General features: G+C 40.9%; 1 protein-coding gene across 1 annotated transcript in view; it reads left to right on the top strand.

Annotated features, from left to right (window-relative positions):
• The window catches only part of ADAMTS3 (ADAM metallopeptidase with thrombospondin type 1 motif 3), a 262254-nt gene extending 248839 nt beyond the window's left edge, over positions 1-13415 (top strand). The window contains exons 19-22 of the mRNA XM_047092005.1: positions 982-1114; positions 4918-5125; positions 7611-7728; positions 12859-13415. Of these exons, the coding sequence (XP_046947961.1) occupies positions 982-1114; positions 4918-5125; positions 7611-7728; positions 12859-13415 (1016 nt within the window). The remainder of the gene's footprint in view (positions 1-981; positions 1115-4917; positions 5126-7610; positions 7729-12858) is intronic.
• The last annotated feature ends 11936 nt before the right edge of the window (positions 13416-25351 follow it).

Here is a 25351-nt window from a genome sequence, read left to right as displayed (position 1 = left end):
TAAGAGATGTGCTGGTTATGAGCAGTATGCTGAAGTATTTAGAAGCGAAGGATCAGAATCCCAGCAACTTACTCTCAAATGGTTCCACAAAATTTTACATATATATTACATACATTGCATAGTATAATTAAAATATCACAGATGTAAAAATATGTTTGTATTCACCTCAAATACAGTGACATGTAACACAAGGTTATTGAGATATAAGGGATACAAATATTCATTGTGCTTTCCTTACAGCATTTTTGTAGGTTTGAAATTTTTTAAACAATCTTTTAAAAATATTTATATTTATTTATTTACTTACTTAGAGATGTCAGGGTTGGTGATTGAAGAGACCTTCAAAAACTCCCTATGACCATCAAGATAAAGTCCAAACACTAGTCTGTCACTCAAGGCTTTTAAGATTGAATTCTTTCCTATTTCCTACCCCTTTCACACTTGAAACTTGGGCATTCAAACAGATCTTCAGTTTTTTATGTGTCATTTCCTTTGCTTGGAGTATTGTTCTGTTTCATTCCCTTTACCCAATATTATTTGAACTTCAAGATTCTGTTCAAGAAATGCTGGTTTTGTAAGCGCTCCCTGCCTCTCCTCCAGCTGAGTTTGAGAACTTCTCCTCTGTGTTCCTTTGGTGCCCTCTACAGCAAATTACTTACATAACTCTCTGAAAGCTTGTGTCACTGGGTCTTATCACCGTGGTTCTCAAATCTGCCCCTCACAGTAGATGGTGTGTATTCAAATGGGTCTAGTTCATTAGCACATGTACAGGTGCTATTTAATAATTTATAATATTTATTAAACGTAGGCTCTGAAAAGTTAAGGATTTGTTTATTTAATTTACTTCTGGATCTTCAGCATCTACAACAGTGCCTGGCCTGCTGTATGTACTCAGTAAATATTCAGTGAATGAATGATCGATCAGATATATCACAGAATGAAGAAGTGATTAAATCCAGAGAAATGTATTTCCTTTCCCAGGTTTCCAGTACACTAAATACGGATGCCGTCGGAAGAGTGATAATAAAATGGTTCACCGCAGTTTCTGTGAGGCCAACAAAAAGCCAAAACCTATCAGAAGAATGTGCAATATTCAAGAGTGCACACATCCACTGTAAGTAGTCATGTTAATTATCATACACTAAAGACAAAATGATAGAAATTTAAATATCTTTAGTCTGTTTGTTTGTTTATTTATTTATTTATTTATTTATTTATTTATTTATTTATTTTAGACAGAGCACACACAAGTAAGGGAGAGGAGCAGAGGGGAGGGAAGAGATAGAGCGAGAGAAAGAGAGAGAGACAGAGAGAGGGAGAGAGAGAGAATATCTCAAGCAGGCTCCATGCTCAGTGCAGAGTCTGACATGGGCTCCATACCACAACCCTGGGATCATGACTTGAGCCAAAATCAAGAGTCAGATGCTCAACCAACTGAGCTACCCAGGCACCCCTTAATTTTATTTTTTGGTCAAAGCTAATGTACATAGCAGATTTAAATAGTCAAATCATTTTATAGGAATTATATAAAGCTGTGGCTCCCTGCCCTTTACCATAGTCCTGCTCCTTAAAAACAACCACTTTCTAGCTTCTCTTGGTATTTGGTAACTACTTGTTTCCAACTCTCTAAGTAAAATGTTTTTGTGTCCACTTGACTTTTTGGGGTGGGGCAGGTTTTGGACATTATGTATATGGAATTTCCAACATGGGAAGTGAAGGATTTTGCATTCTTTCATAATCCTTCCCCAAATAGACACACACAGCCCAGACTTATCTCCCTCCATATTTCTAATATTGTTATAACCCATCTTTTACTGATAATAATATTCAGAGTTTATATTATTTTAACGACTTCTGTCTCTCCTAATAGTGGAGTCACTTACTAGCATGCTCCTTTTTTTCCTATTGAAACTTTGTTCTAGAATTATTGAATGTCTTGATTTTTTATATTTTGTTTTCTACTAATTTTCACTAATTCATCCCTAAACTGTCTTCCGTGAGTATCCATCTCCTATAAATACTAAACACTCACGTATCCTGTCACTTGTAACTTCTTAGAGATCTCACTCAGAAAGTTCCAGTTCTGCCCTCCTGGACTTCTGCTTGTCCTGATGTTTCTTTTTACCTCTTCCTAGGTATTCCTACTCCCTTTCTTTTGCATCAGCTCTTCTGTTTCCTGTATTTCTTGTCTTTTTATCTTTTCATGTATTCATTTTTTTTCTGGTTGGTCATATCTTCCAGTAGCTTCATGAAAAAAGTATATACAAAGTAAAAATGTTTATATAAGAAGTTCTCCTACACCTAAGAAAAGTAGATAAGAATTTGAAGTATAAGGGTATATAGGAAGTCTTTCTTCTACCCTCACTCTTGATCATTTGGACACACACACACACACACACGCACGCACACAAAATTCCAAACTGTAATGTATTTTCCTTCAGAATTTTGAAACCACTGTTTCATTGTTTTCTAGAATCCCATGTTGCTGTTGAAAAGTCATTTGCTATTCTGGTTCCCAATGCTTTCTAGTTTTGTCTGTCATTGAAAGTTTGTAAGATCTTTTTTTGTTCCCAACGTCCTGAAATTTCACTGTGATGGGACTGCCTTGTTGCTAAACATTTTTCTTCCATCGTGCTGTGCACTCCATGACTTTTTAAAACACAAAACCAATTATCTTTCATCTCTAGGAGATTTTCCTGTATTTTTTTTTAAATGTCCCCTATTTTTTTCAATGTTCTTTCTTCCTAAGATATCTGTAGTTAGGATTCCTAAACAGATCAAATTTTCTTTTCTTTTCTCACCTATTATTTATTCTACTTGCTGAATTTTTCATTTTTGCTATCATGTCATTAATATCCAAGAGCACTTTAATATTCAAGCACTCTGTTTTCTTCCTCAAGTGTTCCTTTTTAAAGGCACTTGATGCTTATTTCACAGATGTAATGTATTTCTTTACCTCTTTTATGATATTAAAGATGATTTTCTTTTTCATGCATTATTTCTTTTGAGTTCTTTCCTTCTGTTTCTTTTCTCTCCTCCATCATTTGTGTTAGAGGCTGTGTCTGGTGATTATTGGCTGTTCACACATGTGTAAGAATGAAGTGTTAAAAGGGCTGCTTGGAAGCTTGCTTTATGGTCAAGACTTGTTTGCTGGTGGGCTTCCCTGTAGGGTGAGCTGGCTGGGCTATGTCGGTGAAGATCCTCAATTAATTGTGTATTAGGGCTTTTAATGAAATGATCAGATTCCAAAGAGCAGAATCAATTTCCTGCCTAGGGGTTATAACCCTGTTTATATAGGAAGTTGTATATATGTAGGGAGCTAGGGTTGTCTCACCATTCCATATGTGGATTCTTACATCACCCCCTGTCTTCACTTTGGTCTCTTTCTCTGTTGTCTCTTGCCTATATCTGTTGTCCACAAGCTACAAGTCTCGTTCATCGTCCACATAGGATAAGCCTCAAACCTCCTGCTGGCTTAGAGGGCAAGGAGCAGGATGTCTTTTCTAAGCAGACATTTCATCAGTCCCCTATTTTCAGCCCTGCCTTCACCCACAGTTTCACAGCCCACATTTTGACCTAAGGGCATAATTCAGTACATTTCTGAAGTTCCACCAGCAACTCAATTTGCTTAACCAGCCTCTACTGCTGAGTTAAACTTCATCCTTAGGTCTACTGAGTTAGCAGCCATATGTCCCACTGCTTTCTGGGTTCCAAATTTTCTTCTAGTGCCTTCTATTCCATTTTTTGTTTACCTTTGTGGATTTATGCTATTTTTCTCCTTTGTTGTCATTCTAGGATTTTCAGGAGGGGAAAAAGGTAACCAGGAGTATCTATGACAACAAAATGTATACTTCTCGTATAATAATCTGTCTTCCAGTGAGAGTTAGTATTGAGGCCTTTAAAATTGAGAACAATTTCTTAGTTGGTGCACTATGTTTTATGCCAGTTTGGTGGGCTAAAGTGATCTTAAACTGTGAATATCAAAAACTGCCAAGGCTTTAGCATGGTTATATTTTGGTACCCCATATATATGGAAAGAAAAAAAAATACAGAGGGAAGGTAGCTTTGGAAAGGATAAATAATAGTCTGCCTCAACTACATTTTGACAGACATGATTAACCAGATGGAATCTGTGGTGACAGCCCTTTGGAACCTGGATCCATAATATTGTGTCCACAGCTGATGTGGAGAGTGTTGGGGGCCTTGACATCCACACCAGAATTTGGCCACGTCCCATGGCGACTCTTTCTGAAAATACCTTTTTAGAAAACTTTCCATCGGGTGTATTCAAGCCCAGGACGCACACTACCTTTGCCTTTTTGTCAAGCCCAATCAGGGCCAATATGGAGAGCTGAATTTTCCAAACAGGATAGATATGACAGGGAGCCTTCTCAGCAACAATTGTACAAATGAAATAGTCATCTCAGTAAGAATACTAAAACGTGAGTGGACTCAGGATTTCTTGAAAAAGCAGCAGTAGCCAAAACAGTTTGTCTCAGTATCGGGTGGATTCCCTTTTTAAATTTCCTTTCAGATGTGTACCACCATTAGGCCACCCGGCTGACAGTGAGTTGGTGTATTTTTGAAAAATTGCTATAATGCCCGAACCTAACCAGGCAACCTTAAGATGAGTTTCAGAAACCCTCTGTCGATCACCCTTTAGAAAAACAGGTTTCCAAGTCAGTGGGAAGCAGAAAAATACTAAGGCGTTAAAAATAGAAGTGTGGGGCCTATTACTGCTAGAAAATTCTAAGACTTGGGAATTGCTTGCTGCATCCATCCTTCTGAAACTGCTTCCGGAACTGCAGCGCGCCCCCTGGGTGGCGCGTCGCTCAGAGAGCAGAAAAGGCTAGGCTGCGGGGCAGGAAGGTGCACGACACGCAGTGACCATGTCCAATCCTAACCCCCACGCCGCAGCTGGGTCGCGGAAGAGTGGGAGCATTGCACCAAAACCTGCGGAAGTACCGGCTACCAGCTCCGCACCGTGCGCTGCCTGCAGCCGCTGCGCGACGGCACCAACCGCTCTGTGCACAGCAAGTACTGCGCCGGTGACAGGCCCGAGAACCGCCGGCCCTGCAACAGAGCGCCCTGCCCCTCCCAGTGGAAGACGGGGCCCTGGAATGAGGTGGGCGTGGGAAGCCCGTGGGCGTGTGTGTGTGTGTGTGTGTGTGTGTGTGTGTGTAAGCACGTGCAGCGGATTTTCGCTTGGCTCACGTATCACGTAGGCATCATGCGAGGTGAGAAACTGCCACCTGTTTTGTCATCATCGAGCACCTAGAGGTGCTAGGAAAAACTATTTTTTTTAAATTTTTTTCTTACATTTTATTTACTTTTGAGAGAGAGAGAGAGAGAGAGAGAAAGAGAAAGAGCACAAGTGGGGGAGGGGCAGAGAGAGGGAGACACAGAATCTGAAGCAGGCTCCGCTCTCCGAGCTGTCAGCACAGAGACCGATGTGGGGCTGGGACTCAAGAACCCTGAGATCATGACCTGAGCCGAAGTCAGTTGCCTAACCGCCTGGGCCACCCAGGCGCCCCCAGGAAAAATTATTTTAAAACAAATGCTTGCATTGAAGATGAGTTGGTAGGGGCAAACTGTGGTTGGATGTTTTGTGACATAGAAGTCTATGGGCGACTGGTCTTCTGTTTAATATCTTTGTTGACTTCACCATTCCTAGGAATAAATTCCAGACCCCTGAGAGTGAATGCAGGGCCCTGCCCCACATGGCACCATGCTGACTCTCTCCCCCAACTCCCCTGACCACCTCCTCCTCTTCCTTCTCCTCCTCCTCCCTCCTCCCTTCTTCCTTCTTCTTCCTTTCTTCTTCCTTCATTTTCTTTCTTCTTCCTCTTCTTATTCTCCTCCCTATCCCCCTCCTCCTACCCAACTCCCTCCCCCTCCTCCTTCCCCTACCTCTCCTTCTCCCCCACCCCCTCCTCCTCTTCCTCCTTCTTCTTCTTCTTTCTCTTCTTCTTCTTCTCTTCCTCCTCTCTCCTTCTCCCCCTTCTTTTTCTCCTTCTCCCCCTTCTTTTCCTCCTTCTCCCCCTTCCCCTCCTCCCCCTCCTCCCCCTCCTCCCCTTCCTCCTCTTCCTTCTTTCCCCTCCTCCTTCTTCTCCTTCTCCTCCTCCTCCTCCTCTCCCTCCTCCTCCTCTCCCTCCTCCTCCTCTCCCTCCTCCTCCTTCTTCTCCTCCTTCTTCTCCCCCTCCTTCCTCTTCTCCTCCTTCTCCCCCTCCTTCTTCCCCTTCTTCCTCTCCTCCTCCTTCTCCTTCTTCTCCTCTCCCTCCTCCTCCTTCTCCTTCTCTTCCTCCTCCCCCCTTCTCCTTCTCCCCCCTCCCCCTCATCCCCCTTCTTCCCCTTCTTCCTCTCTCCTCCTTCTCCCCCTTCTTTCCCTTCTTCTTCTCCTTCTCCTCCTTCTCCTCTCTCTCCTCCCCCTCTCCCTTCTCCTCCCCCTCCTTCTCCTTCTCCCCCCTTCCCCTCATCCCCCTCCTCCCCTTCCACCTCTTTTTTCTTTCCCCTCCTTCTTCTTCTCCTTCACCTCCTCCTCCTTCTCCTCATCCTCTTTCTCTCCTCCCCCTCCTCCTCCTTTCCCTCCTCCTTCACCTCCTCCTCCTCCCCCTTCTTCTCCCCTTTCTTCTCCTCTGTCTTCTCCCTCCTTTCCCTCCTCCCCCTCCTTCCTCTTCTCCTCCTTCTCCCCCTCCTTCTTCCCCTTCTTCCTCTCCTCCTTCTCCTCCTTCTCCTCTCCCTCCTCCCCTCTCCCTTCTCCTCCCCCTCCTTCTCCCCTCTCCCCGTCATCCCCCTCCTCCCCTTCCACCTCTTCTTTCCCCTCCTCCTCCTTCTTCTCCTTCTCCTCATCCTCTTTCTCTCCTCCTCTCCCTCCTCCTTCACCTCCTCCTCCTTCTCCCCTCCCCCTCCTCCTCCTCTCCCTTCTCCTTCACCTCCTTCTTCTCCTCATCCTCTTTCTCTCCTCCTCCTCCTCCCCCTCCAGTCAGAGCTCTGCCTTCTTCAGGTGTAGCTGATATAACATTATACCAGTTTCAGGTGTACAATGTAATGATTCAGCCTTTGTGTATATCTTATAAAATGTTCACCACAATAAATCCCATGCTAGCTCTTCTTACTCTGTTGTTCTTTATTCCAACTCTGTATTCTCAAAGTTTCTTACTATTCCAAGAAGACCATGCTCATTCGACCCTCCTACCTTTTCGCTGCTGGCCCTTCCCCCTCCTCCTGTCTGACTGCCTCCTCCTCACCCACTACGGCTCATCTCCAGGGTCCAAAATACCACCTTCCAGGGCTGCCTTTCCCACAGTCCGTCCTCTACATTCCAAACCCAAAGAAGCCTTCCTCTCACAGGTGGATCCTGACAGAATACTGTCACTTGGAGTCTGCTTACCATTTCTCAACAGCAATGTGCCCAGACTGGTACATGATGAAGTCAGGCTATAAACCAATGATTATCTGTCTCCAAAATGAAATAGATCTTCAGAGCTGTGCAAGCATGTGTGTGTGTGTGTGTGTGTGTGTGTGTGTGTGTGAGCGCATGCGCATGGAGAAAGGGAGAAAGATGGTCTCGGTGGAACAAACGTCTATAATTCCAGCCTTTGTTTCTATAGTGTTCAGTAACATGCGGTGAAGGAACAGAGGTGAGGCAGGTCCTCTGCAGGGCTGGAGACCACTGCGCAGGGGAGAAGCCCCAGTCCTCCAGAGCTTGTCAGCTGCCTCCCTGTCACGGTAGGTGTGACACTGACTGGTTTCACTGCACTGACCATGGTCTTTAAGCCTCAAAAAAAAAAACGAATTTCAGGACAATCTCTGGAATTCCTGTTTGCTTATCAAAAAATAATCTAAGGAAAACCCCTCTTGAGACATGAGCCGAATAGTGTTTTTCCAGATGAGAGTTTGAGCTATATCATAACCACTGCAGCCTTCACGGTTCCTTTCAGGTGCTAATGCTGGGGTGAGGGCATGATGTCTGTCTGAAGCTGCTGCTGATTTGTCTTTCTAGTAGGAGAAGCGACTTACTTTCTCTCTGTGATTGTCTTTACAATTTCACATTGGAGTAGATGGCGTAGTATGGCAGAAAGTTTTGAAATATATTACTGTAGTTGTTCAGTTTAGGCATGTGGGTAATAAACATCCTTCACAAAGCCGTGTCCGTCATCTGTCCCTCCATATGGGTGCGCTTCAGCTAGGGCATTGCGGAATAGGCACCTTGCACGCATGCAGACGTCTGCCCAGCCTGCCTCCTTGCTGTATTGCAAAAGCAGAGCGCACTTTATTTTCAACTCCGTATCAGTGTGCTATGGTAAAACAAAATATATGTTGGATGGTTTCAGTTTCTATCACTCTGTCTCCTTCTTCCTCCTTCTGGGTGGTTTTCTTTCTTTACATCCATCTCTGTCCTCTGTCTCATTTTGTATCGCCATTTGCTGGCCTCTGTCTCTCATTTTCTGTGTTGGTCCACTCTTGCTTCCTGTCTCTCTGACTTACTGTCATTTGCAGCCTATAGGTTGCTCACTTTCTCTGTGTCTGTCACATACCCTTTTCAGCCTTGTTCTTCTCCCTCTCCCTACCTCCACCCCTTCTCTCTTTCCCTCTCTTCTGTCTCCTCATCTCTTCCTGTCTCCTTTTCCCATATTCCTTCTTTCTCTCCCTAACATCTCCCTCCAGGCTTTTTCTAGCTCATGTGTCTGTGTCTCTCTTTCCCCCCATCTTTCTCATTCTCAGGTTGCTCTTCCCTTTCTCCCCCTCCCTGTTCCTCTGCCTTCCTCTCCCACTCTGTGTCTGTATCTCTCTCTTCATCTCCCCCACCCCCTGTCTCTGTCTCTTCTCTTCCTCACCTTCTTTCTTTCTTTCTCCCAGCCCCTGTGTCTCTGTTCCTCTGCGGTGTCTGGCTCTCTTTCTTCTTGTACCTTCCACTGCCCAGCCTGTTTCTTTCTCTCTTTCTCTCCCCCTGCCCGCCGCCCCACCGCCACCTCATACATCCTCCCTATTCTGTTCCTCCCTTACCCACCCCACCCCTATCACAAGCTTCCTCTTAAATGCCATTCTTCTAAATCTGTACCTCATGACATCTGTGGACGTTACTGTCACACTGGTGAGACTTGGGACTCAAAAAGTTGCCTATTTGTTGGTCTACACTATAGGAAGCCCTTAATACCGACCTCTGTTGAATGGTACTTTCTTTTTTTCAAGAAAATTGTCAAGGCACTGTTGTATCAAATGTCTCACCTTTTTTTGAGGAAATTTCACATCAAGTCCTTTAAACCTTACAAATTATTTCACTATAAATTTTTATTTGAAATGCATGGGAGCAAGAATAAGTATGACCATGAGGGGGAGACAAAGGACTTATGTATTTCATCATTTTTCTCTGGAAAAGTATATTTAAAAATTCAAAACACAAGCCAAAGCCAAAAGAACAAACTTTACCCAGTTAGAAACTGTGAAGTTCACTGTTGCCATAATATTTTATTCTTATGTATTACTGCCAGGAGGCTGGCTAAAAACTTCCTGAGTAAACTTTATTACCTTAATAGCTGATAGAGCTATGTATTTCTGTAAATATGCCCAATTGTCAGAGAGCTGCTTGGTTCTCTTCCTTTAGCTAAAAGAAATCCTTTTTAATTGTACAACAGAGGTGCGAATGAGATAGTCTAACTGTGTTAGGGATTCTACATTCTTGTAGCTGTTCTCTTGCTCTGAAATCCAGGCCCAACAGCCAATTCTACAAGGTCGAAAAGGCCACACATTTCTGTCACACATTTCAAGTAAGCAATACTTCCCTTCAGTCTCAAACTGCAACTAAAATCAAATGGCCTTTTGAGACTATGTGTAAAATGCTTTTCCTTCTTATAATAACTTCTTACAATGATCTGGCCACAGGACAAAACAGCTAAAAAGCTTCCTTAATTTAAGTGATTGATTTTGTCATATGAATCCTTTTCCTAAGCCCCACTTAGATGTACTATTTCATTGTTGCTGTTAAACCCTTCCCATGTGTCCGGAGGCAAATTATGATAAAATGAATGTATTCTTTTGCTCTTAATTTATTTTTTTCTCAGACTGTCTCTCCCTTTTCCTTCTCCATACAGAAGCATGTTCTGGCCCTAATTAGACCCAGGTTGTGAAGCATTCGGTGCAGTGCTGTGGTGCTCACACAGAGGGGAGACCCACACGGGGACTCAGAGAGAATAGGTCACGCTTTGAGCTGGGCCACAGATGGGGGTGAGGGGGGTGAAGGGAGGGGCAAGGGGGTGAAGGGTCAGAGGGAGAAGAGAATACAAAGTCAAATAAAGGCCTCTCATCTCAGGACCTAGAGCCTTAAACATATGGAAGAAGAAATTAATCTTATTTTAAGATATAGGCGTAGAAAAGGTAATTCAGAAGTGATAAGGGTATTTGAGGTGAAACCCGTGAATATGACTCACAGGCGTTCACAACATAATTAGATGATTACCTTAGCCAGCATCAAATATTTAGACACGTCATACCATCTAATAGATCTGTAAATGTCAGGCAAATACAGGTCATTCCACAATTTGGAAAGGGGATATGGTATTATAACTCTAATAGGTAATTTTATAATTAATTTTATAATTTGTAATCGGTAATAGGTATAGGTGGTAATTTTAGCTGTTTATTGCTCTTGCCAACTGTCTTTTCTTCCCCAAACTTTAGAAAAAAAGGTTCTTTATTTCTTTAGCAATTTATATGGCAGGTTCCTTACCTAGCCATAGGGCATTACTCAGTAACACACTGTAATTTTAAGTGATTATAGTACATAAATGCCACAATTTAGAATTCTTTGTGTTTATGATTTGGACATAGGATCAGTATTTCGGAGTTGCACCGAGTTCTTGGGCTCTGCATAAGATATGCCCTAAAATGGCTGAAAATAAGTACAAACTAATGTGTCCATGAGCTCAACGTTTGGAATTTTTTGGAATCTAATTCTTATAATTTATAATAAAAAAAATTTAAAAATAATAAAAATAGTCCACACACACCTGTATTGTTTTATGAGTGTTACTTTAGTAAGGTACATAAAGTGTTATCAATTCAATGAAATTAAATTTTAAAACCATGAATTTTTCAAACGAATGTTGGTATACTTTACCCAAAGTTATGCTTTCAAATAACAAATAGCCTGAGAATATTCAGTAGTGAAAATGAAACCATTGCATTGACTCTGGATATTATTTGATTCTTTCAGTAATACATTTTTAAGATTTAATTTGTTCCAACAGGTCTTTAGAATTTATTATGATTTTAAATTTAGATTTAATGTAGAAGCTACTCTATTAGAAAGCCAGAAAGACCGTAAAATTAAAAAAAAACACACACACAAAAAAAACCAGGGAGCATCTATACGGCTCAGTTGGTTGGGCATCCAACTTTGACTCAGGTCATGATCTCATAGTCTGTGGGTTCGAGCCCCGCGTCAGGCCCTGTGCTGACAGCTCTCAGAGCCTGGAGCCTGCTTCAGATTCTGTGTCTTCCTCTCTCTCTGCACCTCTCCCCCCACCCTCCATATTCTCTCTCTGTCTCTCTCTGTCTCTCTCTGTCTTTCTCAAAAATAAACATTAAAAAAAAAGGTACTGAACAAAAAGGAAAAAAAAAAGATGTCTCCTTTATATCCTACAAATATTTGTGCCAAAATGAATCCTATTTTCTCATTCTAAAATGAGATATGTGTTCCTACTAGGAAGAGAAAGTACCCTCAATCTGCAGACTCTTGACAGAGATATTAAAATGGTGGTCAACCCAAGTGCTCTGCACATAAAGAACTACTTCAGTGAATTTCTCCAAATGTTCATATTTTTTATTGAGGTATAACTGACATATAACTTTATGTTAGTTTCAGATGCAATATAATGATTTGATATCTTTATACATTGTGAAATGCTTACAACCATAAGTCTGGTTAATATCTGTCATAATATATAGTTACAAAGTTATTTTTTCTTGCAATGAGAATGTCAAAGATCTACCTTTGGCAGTTTTTAAATATGCAATACAATATTTAGTCATTTGGACATTTATTTTATGACTAAAAATTTCTACCTTTTGACCCCCTTCACCCGTTTCACCTACTCCCCAGCCCCTGCCTCTGGCAACCACCATTCTGTTCTCTGTATCAATGAGGTTTTATTTTTCGATTCCTCACACAAGTGAGATCATGCAGTATTTGTCTTCCTCTGAGTTGTTTCATTCCGCATAATGCCTCGAAGGTCCATCCATGTTGTAAATGGCAAGATTTCATTCTTTTTTATAACTGAGTGATACTCCATTGCAATATATATACCACAATTTCTGTATCCATTCATCCATCCATCACTGGACATTTATTTCCATGTCTTGGCTATTGTAAATAATGGCGCAGTAAACATGGGGTGCATATGTCTTTTAGAATTGGTGTTTTCATTTTCTTCAGATAAATACCCCTTCTCGGAATTATTGGATCATATGATTGTTATATTTTTTATTAAAAAAAATTTTTTAACATTTATATATTATTGAGAGACAAAGAGACACAGAGCATGAGCAGGGGAGGGGCCGAGAGATGGAGAGACACAGAATCTGAAGCAGGTTCCAGGGTCTGCGCTGTCAGCACAGAGCCCGATGCGGGGCTCGAACTCACAGATCGTGAGATCATGACTCGAGCCAAAGTCGGACGCTCAACCGACTGAGCCACCCAGGCGTCCCATAACCTTCGTATTTTTAATGAAAGGCTCGTTTAGATAACTCCCATTAATGTTAGATTTTACTTAAAATTTTTTATATTCATAAACAATTTTAATTCTTCCCCTTTATTTTATGTTTAGATGTATGTGTTATTTTGTCTTTTAATTTTTACAGATGAGCCATGTTTGGGAGACAAGTCCATCTTCTGTCAAATGGAGGTGCTGGCACGATACTGCTCCATACCAGGTTATAACAAGTTATGTTGTGAATCATGTAGCAAGCGCAGTAGCACCCTGCCACCACCATACCTTCCAGAAGCTGCTGAAACTCATGATGATGCTATCTTTAACCCTAGTGACCTCCCTGGATCTCTAGCAGTGCCTACATCTTTGGTTCCTTACCATTCAGAGCCCCCTGCTGAGAAGAAATCTTTGAGTAGGATTTCTTCAGCGGGAGGTCCAAATGCAGTCACTGCTTCCAGGCCAAACAGTAAACCTGATGGTGCTAACTTACCCCAGAGGAGAGCTCAGCAAGCAGGAAGCAAGACTCTGAGACTGGCCTCCCCACCCGCCAAGAGTGGCCACCTCAACTCATCTTCAGAAATGGCTGCCGCCCACTTCCTTGCAGTCAGTGATTCAATAGGTGCTTCTTCTCAGGCAAGAACCTCAAAGAAAGATGAAAAAATTATTGACAAGAGACGTCCCATAAGATCACCCACTTTGGAAAGATGAGAAAGTGAACCTCAACGGCTAGCCATCAGAGGAAAACCCGGACAAGCTCTCTCTCCCCGTGGTGCATACTTGTTTCAAGTGTAAATCTCCGTAAATTGTCAACTCATTTTATCTGTACGTGGAGGAACAAAAAGTGCTGGTTCACTTTCTAGTTGCTTTCATCCTCCTTTTGTTCTGCACTGACTCATTTACCAGAATTCATTGGAAGAAAGCGCCAAAGATTATTAATAGAAGGAAAGTAAGTTGCTAAGTGTGTTGGTCACTCTCTAAAGCAGCAAGCGGACTGGAACCAATTATGTATATCAGCTGATTTTTTTTATTTTTCAAAAGTTACGCTAAAAACAAAAAAAGAGGTGCCAACAGTTTACACTTTAACAAAATATTTTGGAAATGGAGCAAAGAATTCTTAGACTTGTATTCCTATTTATCTATATTAGAAGTATTGTATGAGCGAATTTGCAGCTGTCGTGTAAATACTGTATATTGCAGAAATCAGTATTATTTTAAGAGATGTGTTCTCAAATGATTGTTTACTATATTACATTTCTGGATGCTCTAGATGCCTGTTGTTGAGTATTGCCTTATTTGACATTCTATGGGTTGATTTTCAAGGCAGAATATTATGAACAAGAAGAATTGTAGCTGCTGACAACACAAAGGGTGTTGTTGTGTGGTTTTGTTTCATCAACAATGCGATACGTACATCACAGAAAAAGAAAAATCAGATGTGCTGCAGATGTACAGATTTCCGCTTACCTATTACCTTCCAGCCTTTAAATAAAAAGGGGTAGGATTGGTGTCTTAGTATACTTGTGGTCACAGGGAACAGAGAGTAGTAAGTTAGCCTGTGCAAGACAAAATTAAAACCCTACTACCGGGACCCCAATAGGCACCGCTGAAGTGTCCTGTGTTCTTGTGTTGTTTTTTCTTTTCCCTTTGTTGACATATACAAACGGTTATACTCAATGTACTGTAATAACAACAAAGGGAAAATGTTTTGAGATCATTTGTTTGTATGTTGGTAGCCGAGAAAAGCATCAACGAACTATAGCTGATACCCAAGTATAGTAGGACTCTGGGGCTTTGGAAGAAGATTCAAAAAAGTATTTGTCAATGGTTGCAATATTTATTTTCTGCATGGTTCATATCCAAATGTTCACAACCACAATGCATCTGACTGCAATAATGTGCTAGTAATTTATGTCAGTGGTCACCTTGCTCACAGTGAAGCCAGAAATGCTCTCTCCAGGGAGTAGATGTAAAGTACTTGTAAATAGAATTCAGAACTGAAGATATTTATTAAAAGGTGATTTTTTTCTTGATAGTATTTTTATGTACTAAATATTTACGCTAGTATCAATGACATATTTTAGTAAACTAGAGAGACATAATTAGAGATGCACATTTTGCGCATGGAAGAGAAATTTAAGCAAATACAGCAGCCAAATGAAAGAGCTAAAATTAAATTCAATTTTATGCACACTTTTTGCATTTTGAAAGTAGTTGATACAGAGTTAATGACTTATTCCCGTTCAATGACACATAAAATAGTATGGACTCAGATAGCTGTTTAATGAAATGATGAATTAGAAACACTTTTTTTTAAGTATATGAAAGAGATAAATACTTAGAAGAAAAAAGAAAGTGTTGTGAGCATAAAGTTTTTGAGGTCAGTTCCTGAACTGTCTAAAAATGTATTATGCGAACGAACTACAGTGATGTTAACCTCTCCAAGCACAGAATGTACAGGGACCTTCGCGTGTTAACCATGGGAAACTCACAGCTTCTCCTACTGACTCCGTACCTCTGAAGAATCGCCTGCTACTTCATGTAAGACTTTTCAAGTTGAACTGAACGAGGTGAATTCCAGATAGGAAAACAATCTCTGAACCTCAAGCAGAAGTCATTTTTTTTTCCCCTAAAAGCTTCCCAGGAATGAAATTCTCTCTAGTTTGCTTGCATATGTATGCATCTGGTCCACAGGAGAATACAGAGCAAGATCGTCACACGCATACAACCTCCCACAAAGTTGTACATATTTGTTATACTTCTGGTCTCTGAGCTTCCTTTTCTACTAAGCTAAAAATTCCTTCGGATCAAAGTGTAAACTACTGATGCTGTTTGTTGTATTGGGAGCACGTAGCAATAAAAATGGTAACAAAACATAGACCTGGCTCTATCTAGGTTTCATCATTACATTCATCACTGGGTAACGGAAACTTCTTTTCCTCCTGCAAAGTGAAATGGTATCAAATGCATTAGCTCCTCGGACTTTCTCTATAGAGGCTCAAATAAAATGACAGTGTCTCCTACCCTCACACCAGGATGTATCATAATATGTTTTTAATTAAAAAAAAAAAGAGAGAGAGAGAGACTATGAGTGGTCGCTTTTTGCTGAAAGCCATCCCACGGAACTATGAAGAGGAAGAGAGAAAAGGGCAATAAGGTTAGGATGTGTGAGAAGGAAAAGAGGGACTTCTGTTTTTAAATGTGCAATCCCAGAGTGGTTTTTAAAGAAAAGCTGCCCACCAGCTTTGAACCTTATTATCTGAGGATTGCTGGGAATATATGACACCTGACTCAGGAGTGTGGGCAGGAATGAGACATCGTGCCTGGGGCGGGGCGGGGCGGAGAGAGGGCGCTATATTGCCATGGTTACCAGTTTACACTGCAAAAGCAGACCAACTCGAGTTTGAACTGCACCTGTATCTTTATCCTGAGTGATCTTGAGCAACTAGACTAAATGTCAGTTTCCTCATCTGTAAAATGGGAGGCAGAACTGTCAAACATCATTGCATAATTGCTGTGAGAAATGAGAAAGTAAAGTTGTTAGCACAGGGCTTAACACATAATGGCTCTCAATAAACATTAAGTATCATCATTGTCCTTGTATTGTCCCTAGCCACCTCTTCCTCATCTTCATTATGTGCCCAAACCACAGCCTTCCTCTAGGGTCCACGGTCATTATGTCTCATTAATGGTGGTAAAGAACATAGTTTCAGGAATCTAAAGATAAGCATTTTAGCTTTAAAAAATTAATAGGAGGGACAAACTCGCTAAAAATGATCTCTAGTCATCCGTTTTGAAAAATTGTAGCTAATTATGTCCACTCTCCCTTTACAAACCATAAGTAGTCAAACTAAAGAATACTAATTCTGTATTTCTGTAAAAAATGCCCAGTGGTGAAATAATGCCCCAGACTATTAGCAAATAAAATGTTTTTCATATATTTACATTAATACACTTGGCAGAAATATCAAGTCACTCCTTTACACACAGCTCATATTTCCTTCATGAGGAAGCTGCTTAAATATGTGATATAAAAGAAAAAAATTCACTTGAAGAATGATGAAAACAGAGAGAACCAAAAAAGACATCATCATTTGTTACAAAAGTATTAAAAAGAGAGGTAAAGAAGGTTATAGTAAAAGTACTTAAAATGCAATAAAATATAAAAACCATAGGCATAGGCATTATCAACACATCAACTAGCATTAGAAAACGTAAGTTTTGGGCCCCAATACTTGAGGAATTTACTTAGAGCTAGAAACAATATTTAAAAAATTGGTTAAATACTGCTTACGAAGGAAAGAAAGCATAACCTAAAATTGTCATGAAAAACACAAATTCCACGGGCCCCTGGGTGGCTCAGTCAGTCGAGCATCGACTTTGGCTCATGTCGTGATCTCACAGTTCGTAAGTTCGAGCCCCACATCGGGGTCTGTGCTGTCTGTGCACAGCCTGCTTCAGATCCTCTGTTCCTTTCTCTCTCTCTCTCTCTCTCTCTCTCTCTGCCCCTTCCCCACTTGTGCTCTCTCTCCCAAAAATAAATAAAGGAAAAAACATTTTAAAAAAAACCCCAAAATGTGTTGTATGGAAACCAATTTGACAATAAATTTCATATATTGAAAAAAAAAATAAAAATGAAAATAAAAAACATAAAAACCCAAAATGCTAAAATGAAACAAAATGCTATAAATCTCTGCAACATCGTCACAGAGTTCACCTAAGTATTAGATTCCCCATCTTGAGAAATGGCAAGAGCTTAAAAAGTTGCCCTACTTTGTGGCAACAGTAAGGTTCCTTGTACGAGTGCAAATAATACTGACTCCGTCTTTGGCCCTCCATCTTGTTCTCCCCTCTGGCGCACAGATGGCGACACTTTAGATAACTAGGAGAAGGCCTCTGGCACACAGGTGGCACCACTTTAGATAACTACCCTGGGACCTCACAGGGTGCTCCTCATTCCATAAAAGCTGAGGATTAAGGCCCTACTAGGAGCAGAGAATGGTAGTACCGTCTGGATCATTCAGCAGTCCGTCCACATGCCAGATCGCTCCTGTCTGTAAGTTACCCTGAATTAAAAAAACAAAAACGAAAACAACTCTGTAAACGGTGCCGAGTGGCTCGCTTCGTTTTTTGGTATTTCAGTGCCTTCTCAGTATGAAGCATACATCGCTGACCCTCCTTCACCTTCTAACAGTTGGTTAGTCTGCCGGATACCAAAAACGAAATAAGCATGAGTGAAGGGGCTGACCTGCGGAAAGCCCACTGTTTCTGGGGGAAATCCCAAGCTGGCCAGCCACCGCCATGCGGGAGACTTGATCAGGTCTTTCGAGTGTTTTGGACCAGTGTATGAGTACGGCGATGCCCTAAAATCGCCCGTGGGATTGCTAGCTATCCTCTCAGAAATGGTGAGAAAGCAACAGGGCAGAGAAGCGGTGGCCGCGTGGGTGTTAGGACTGTGGGGTCCTGGGAAAGAAGACAGTAGATACTGTATTTTATAGTCAGCCTGGGGGCATGGCGTGGGACTTTAGTGTCTGTCTTTGCCCCTGTGGGTTGTTAGCCCATCGCTACAGTCATCCCTGTGGTGGCTGACTTAAGTAAAGCCAAAAGAATCCATTTTAAGGGAACTAGATGGGTTGAAAAACAGGGAGAAACAAAGGACAATGCCGATAATAAAATGGTGGAAAGGGGGCCCATCAAGGTTTCTCATAGACAATTGTGGCAAGATATAATATTATCCGGGACCCCCAGAGGAAATACAAACAACCCAGTTTGGGCTTGCTAAGCCTCAAAAGAAAGCTCAATAAACCAGGTGTGTCACTGCATGCCCCTCCAATAACTGGGGGACTCCCGAGGTGGATACCCCCTACCACTAGAGACTAGGGCTTGGCCAGTGTTGCCCTCTAGTTCACACAACAGGGGGCAGCCGGAGGCCCCACATCGAATTAACCGTTTATTTGTCTAGCACTGACAGATGGTACCAGCTCTAATAGACACAGTAACTGAATGCACACTTATATTTGGAAGCTCCCTCAAAATTTCAGGGAGAAATAAAGGCTATTGATGACTATGGGGACAAATGATCAAAGTCAGACACACTAATCTCCTCGCCGTTTTCTAGTGCGTATTTCCCCCATTGCTGAGTATAATTTGGACATAGATATTTTACAGGATCTGGATCTAAATACAATGACAGGCAAATTCGGGTTGGGTATCTGAGTGGTGAAACCTCTAGTCGCAGGTCATGCAAAATGGGAATCTATGCAGCTGCTAGTTACCCAGAGAATAGTATAAGCACAATGCCAGATGTGGGTTGTGAATTAGACATAAGTTCATATCCAGGAGCCTTTGGCTGGGGCTTGTGGCAACGACAAAATGGAAAATCGATTACAGTTTTTTAAAGTTTTTATTGTAATTTCAGTTAATATACAGTGTTAGTTTCAGGTGTACCGTGTCCTGATTCAACAATGCTAAGCATCGCCTGGTGCTTATCATCTATTTAACCCATTCCCTCACCCCTCCCCTCTAAGATCAATAAGAATCTGTTCTCCTTAGAATGTGCCACCACTGGAAACATTGGTTACATTTCCAAGACTTGCGCAGGCTCAGATATGACCAGATAGCTTTAAGGGACTAAGATTGACTTTATGGACCCAGTGAAGCCCCTTGGAAAAAATTAGGCTGATACCTTGCTTACAGGGTTCCCAGGAACCATACCAGGTGAATAAGGAAGGTGACTGCCTGGAAGGTTCAGGAATCTAAGGATATTTGGGGGGGAACTCAAAAAGAGAGGAAGTAACTGAAATCTATAGGTATTGCCGGCAAGTCTGATTTGGTTTATCTCTTAACCTTGAAAGACTATTAAAAGCTCAATCTGAAGTTCCTTATAAGAAGTTCCAGTGTCATGAGCATGCTATGAAGGCGATATACACATGAGTTACGACTTTCCACAATGTCAGCTGTATTCAAGCATAAAGGAAGGTTAACATAATTATAAAGCAGGTTCAGGAATCCAAACTCAGTGACCTTTCACCATGTGTTTAACTTGGCTTCTTACATGTCACACAAAGCAAAGCACAAGACAAGTCACACAAGAAACAAGATGGAACAAGGGGTTGGAAGTTAATGAACCAGATGTGAGCATGCAGTTGAGATGAGGTCTTGGTCAGATCCAAGTCAGCTATCAGCACTTGCTACTTATTACGTGCCAGCAGTGAAGGATCCTAGATCTCTGAGCCTCGACTATTGTGATACACCACATTTGTCAAAGGTGACTCCTTTAGCTATGTAAATTAGCTATGATTTAGTTCTGGTTATATTCTCAAAGATATGATGCTGTACCAACCATGTATATTCTACCCATCTTGCAACTGATGGTTGGATCCATGAAAAAAAATTGTTGCATACCTGGATCAATCAGTGTCACTAAGCCCAGTGTTAAAAATCAATTCCCAATGTTTCCCAATATGCTGGTGATCTTCTTTGTGTACTTGAGGTTATATTAGCCAAAGGATAGCAAAAAATGTATTGGATCTAATTTATCTAATTGGACATACCAGTATGATCACTTCCTTCGTTATGTAGGTTGAGTTCAGATTTTTGATGTTAAGGTAGCATTATATGTGCCAGTCATATGTCAAGTAATTTACAAACAGATGTGTCATAGATGGCAATAACATTGGAGCAATTGAGTTGTGTCTTATGCCATGTAGGCATGAAAGGACCTAAGGTGATGGAATCATAGCTGCAAGGTTATTAAAATTGCCTAGTTTAAAAAAGGTCGGTGGGGTGCTTGGGTGGCTCAATCGATTGAGCATCTGACTTCAGCTTAGGTCATGATCTCATGATTCATGAGTTCAAGCCATATGTTGGGCTCTGTGCAGACAGCTCAGAGCCTGCTTCTGTGTCTCCCTCTCTCTCTGCCCCAACCCCACTCACACTGTCTCTTTCTCTCTCAAAAATAAACATTAAAAAAAATTGAGTATGATTACAGGTTAAGATCATGTTACCCCACTTACCTCTCCCGTGCTAGAACTCATTTAGAGATGATTGTATGGGAATTATAGACGGTTCCAGGAACCATATTTTTTTAAATTTTTTAAAAATGTTTATTTATTTTTGGGAGAGACAGAGACAGGGTGTGAGCGGGGGAGGGGCAGAGAGAAAGGGAGAGAGAATCTGGAACAGGCTCCAGGCTCTGAGCTGTCAGCACAGAGCTAGACATGGGGCTCAAACTCACAAACTGTGAGATCATGACCTGAGATGTAGTCGGACGCTCAACCGACTGAGCCACCCGGGCGCCCTGGAACCATTTTGTTTTAACTATGTTATGTTAACTGGTAGTTTATAAGTTGTGGGATGTTAGCTTGCAGTAGAGGACTCCATAACAGGTAGTCCTTAAAGCCATAACCATTATCTCTAAAAATATTCTACCATGTAATTGTATCCAATTTTTGATAAGTATGGATCATGTCCGAAAGTGTTATCATTAGAAGACATATCAATTCCATGAAGGCATGGTGCAATCTACATTGTGGGGATATCTCCAATGATGGAGGGCTTATGTGGCATCCATGTGTAAACTTTGTGTCACCATTCCATTTTATACTATATCCTGTATATGGAAGTGTGAATTAAATTCATCAATCCCATTAAGTGAGAGTTGCCTAATTATAGCATTGTTCGAGAGCTTTGATTTTGTCCTATTACGATTTGGCATGCAGAAGGTATCAGCAGCTGAATTTGATCTTATCTGTGCTGTTCTAGAGCAATTTACTAGTCCACCAGGGTAATGCCCCCACTCTGTAAAAAAATGTTTTAAAATCTGAATTGTTCCAAATGGATAGTTGAGGTGCTGGTTCCCTGAATATTCTGTGCAAAAATATCCCTTTTTGGGTGCTGCTGTAAGGCTCAGTTGAAAGCATGGCAGAACTGGTTTTAAAAGCGTTGGTCTTGTAGCAGTGTCCCTGTGTAGATGCATGGAAAAAGTACCTTTAAAGCTTTTCACGCATGTTAATGTCCAACTATGGCATGATTGTTCCATATAATGTGTTTTCAATGCAATTAGAGCCGGTGCAAATGTTCTATTTCCTCTTTTATAAAATTCTTTAGGTGTTAAATAGGTTGATGAAACCTTGGCACACAAAGTGCCATGTTTGTTATATTGCGTATCTTTATGTCTCATAAAAATTGTCAAAAAATGGGGGCGCCTGGGTGATTCAGTTGGTTAAGAGTCTGACTCTTCATTTCAGCTCAGATCATGATCCTACACTTCATGGGATGTAGCCCTGCACCATCATCTGTGATGGCAGTGCAGAACCTCCTGGAGATTCTTTCTGTCTCTCTCTGCCTCTTTCTCTCTAAATAAATAAATAAACACCTAAAATTGCCAAAAACTGGAAAGCTTGGAAAACCCATCCAATAACAATCATAATATGTAACATTTTCATTTCTGAATAAGATGTTGTAATCCCTTGGGTATCCTGTTGGCATTGGAACCTTGTCTATGGGTGTGTTAAAGTATGGAAAGTGAGATGATGAGAGTTTATTAACAGTAGTACTTTCAAGATATTCATATCTGTCATATTCATCAGTATTAGTAATATTTTCAGGATATTCATGTTCTTCATAGATATCCTCTTGTTCCGTGCCCAGTTGGTACCAAAATTCATACCATGTGCTGACAAAGGATTGTAGGAGTGTATTATAAGGTTCAATATCCTCCAGTATATGGCTCTACGTTCAGTACATATGTTTGTGTGGTGAGATTATGCAGGATGGTAGTAATGTTTTTAAATTTAATGAATGTGATGGATTCTGTGCTTTCACAGAAATTTTTCTTATTTATAATGTGAGTGGCATGTTGGTTTGAGACATGATTAAAGTCTCCATTAAATGAGCACAATTATGGTCTTTCACACTTGATCATTTTGTCTACAGCCATCTAGTGTGTGATTTATGTATGGCTCAGTAAAGGTGTACAGCTTGTAAGTTAGAATAAAAGGTTTGTTGGCAAAGCTTAATATCACTATAAATGCAAAAGTGTCTTCAGGTTGCTTTTCGAGCCCTAGTAGAATTAAGTGCATATGTAATTGTCTCTGAAAAGAGGGAGACGTTATTGTATAAAATATAGCCTTGTATGTGTTCAGGCAGTCCGGTATGGTTGGGGCATGATTTGAAAAATCGAGGTTAGGAGTAGGCTGGTTTTGTGATATAAGGAAGTTTACATTGTATTTAGGAGTATTGCTGGGATCTCCTGAGTTCATCCGGGTAGCGGCCATATTTATGGTTGTAATACCTAAGACTAAATCATGCGTATGTGGTACAGGTGGGTATGTTTGTAGCCTAGAATGATGTCCTCCATTATCTTTCTGAACAATCAGCCTTTGTATACATTGACAAAAGTATATTAAAAGCCAACGTATATCAATTGAGCCATTTTTGTTTGTGACTGCCACTAATCCCTGTAAAGTTCCTAGTGCTGTTGCTACTTTAGTTAAGCAATTATTACAGTAAAGATACTGCATGGAAGTCAACATATCTTGGCACTGAAGCCAATCAACATGTACTTGTTGTGGCCAGCTGTCATCATCCAATATGTCTTCTGAGCGATCTTCCCAGGCTGCTCCAACCAGCAGTGTAATTTCTGGATGTTCCTCCCACACTTTTTGTGCCAAGTCTAGACTGCTGTCAGAAGATTCCGGGGAGTAAGGTATAATGGTGAATCTCTCTACGCTAATGTGAAAAATCTCACTCTTTTAATGCTGTGTTAATTATGCAGATAGTGTAGTTAGCTAAGTTTCTGCACAATGTTTGGGTCCTGTTACCACGGTGGCAATTTCTGCGGTGGCAATAGGTGAAGTATCTGGTTAATTTGGCAAGACAAAAAATTAGAATATTGGTAATTATAAGGAATATTTTTATCCAGCAGCAGCATTGGTAGGAAATAAGATCGGTACTGCATATTTGTATCCTGATTGATGGTGCAATTGAGTGCATGTATCTGACTCGTCTTCCAAGGACAAGTGCAAAGGTGGCTGTTGTACAACTGAGTGGGGGCACAAGAACTGGATAAAGCACATAGCAGTTTTCTAATCTGTAATATGAGACCTAGCTGGTATGTAATTTTCTTCTACTTATTAAAGTATGGCAATGGGAGAAAGGTCCTGGATTTTCTTAAGTTCTAGCTGTCTTTGGCCCCTGTAGTCCCATAAGTGTGCAGTGTCTGTGAGCAATAGTATCCTATAACGAGACAGAATTGTCTCAGTTCTGTTTCTACCTTATACAGAAGTTTGGGTGTATATTCATGCCTCCCTTTTCCCTATATCTAGGGCAGAAGTGTTTAACATCTTATAAGGACCATCTTTTTTGTAATCTGTCCCTCTGATTTAGCATAAAGCAAGCCACATCCAGGGACTATGGAAAACTCCGTTGTCTTTCTATCAATTGTAATTCTCTTTTAAATCATTTATTAAGCCTCTCTCTATATCCAGTGACTGTTAGGTTATTGGCTAGATGGTAATTCCATTGTAAGTCCCACAGATCACAGAGCATTTTAACTGAGGTGGCTGTGAAATGAATTCCCCAATCACTTTCTGCTACTCTTGGTGCTCCAAAATGAGCAGCCCACAATTTTAGAGCTCTTACTGTTGAATGGGCTGAAGGGCTAGAGGCAGCCATAGCTACCCCCAATCCTGTATATATGTCTACCATGGTGGTAGCATACTTCTGTTGATAACTATGATTTAATAGCCCTATGAGATACATTTGTATTATAAAATTAAACGTGGTGAGTTTGTATGTATCTGTTGGTGTGCAATATTTGTCTATCCTCTGTTTATATACGATGCATCCTTATAATTCTGTTTTAATTTCCTACCAAGTAAACTTAAGATTTCTTTCTGTGAACCACTTACATAAGGCATGAGTTACGAGATGTCCTTTCTGTCCATGTATTTCTGTAATTGTATGTGGAGTTAGTGGTACTTCTGTTTCCTTATTTATGTGATATTGGCCTCTTTTCCTTTTTAATTTTAGTGGTGGTATTTGTTTTTCCAAATGATTTTTATTTAAGAACATTCCAGGAGGAACAAAGGACAAGTGCAAAGGCCTTAGTTAGAATAATGTCTGGCATGTTCAGGGAACAGTGAGGAAGATAGTGAGCTGGCTGGGAGTGTTTGAGGGCTGAGTGGTAGAGCAGAAGGTCAGAGAAAGAAGGGCTGATTAAAACATCACAAGGGCCATATGGGTCATTATAGGGAATTTTACTTTTCCCAGATTCTTGCTAGCATTTCATGGCCTGGTGAAAAGAATCCAGGATTTGATCCCACACAACTTTCCTTTCATGAACTGTGGGACTTTTAACTTAGTTCCCGCATCTTACAAAATGGCATTAAAATGCTTTCTAACAGACGGCTAGTGAACTCAAATGAGTTCATGTGTCTGAAGGTTTTGTTTTTAATGCTATTACAAGAGTTTTATTTTATTATAAGTAACCCTTCTTAATTTTCACATAACAGGCTTTGCCAGTTTCCCTTTTTTCTGACATTATACAATCTAGGAGTGAGAGGAATTTTGTAGGACATCCGGGAAACTGCTCTCTGACTCTTACAAGTTAGCCCTTTTGGCTGGCTCTTCTCCCTCTCATCACC

This window comes from Lynx rufus, unplaced genomic scaffold (assembly GCF_022079265.1).
Source record: "Lynx rufus isolate CCGP_SWC_20201006 ecotype Redwood Valley unplaced genomic scaffold, mLynRuf1.p SCAF_3, whole genome shotgun sequence".
In the NCBI taxonomy this organism is placed as follows: Eukaryota; Metazoa; Chordata; class Mammalia; order Carnivora; family Felidae; genus Lynx; species Lynx rufus.
This window is presented reverse-complemented; position numbering and strand designations above follow the sequence as displayed.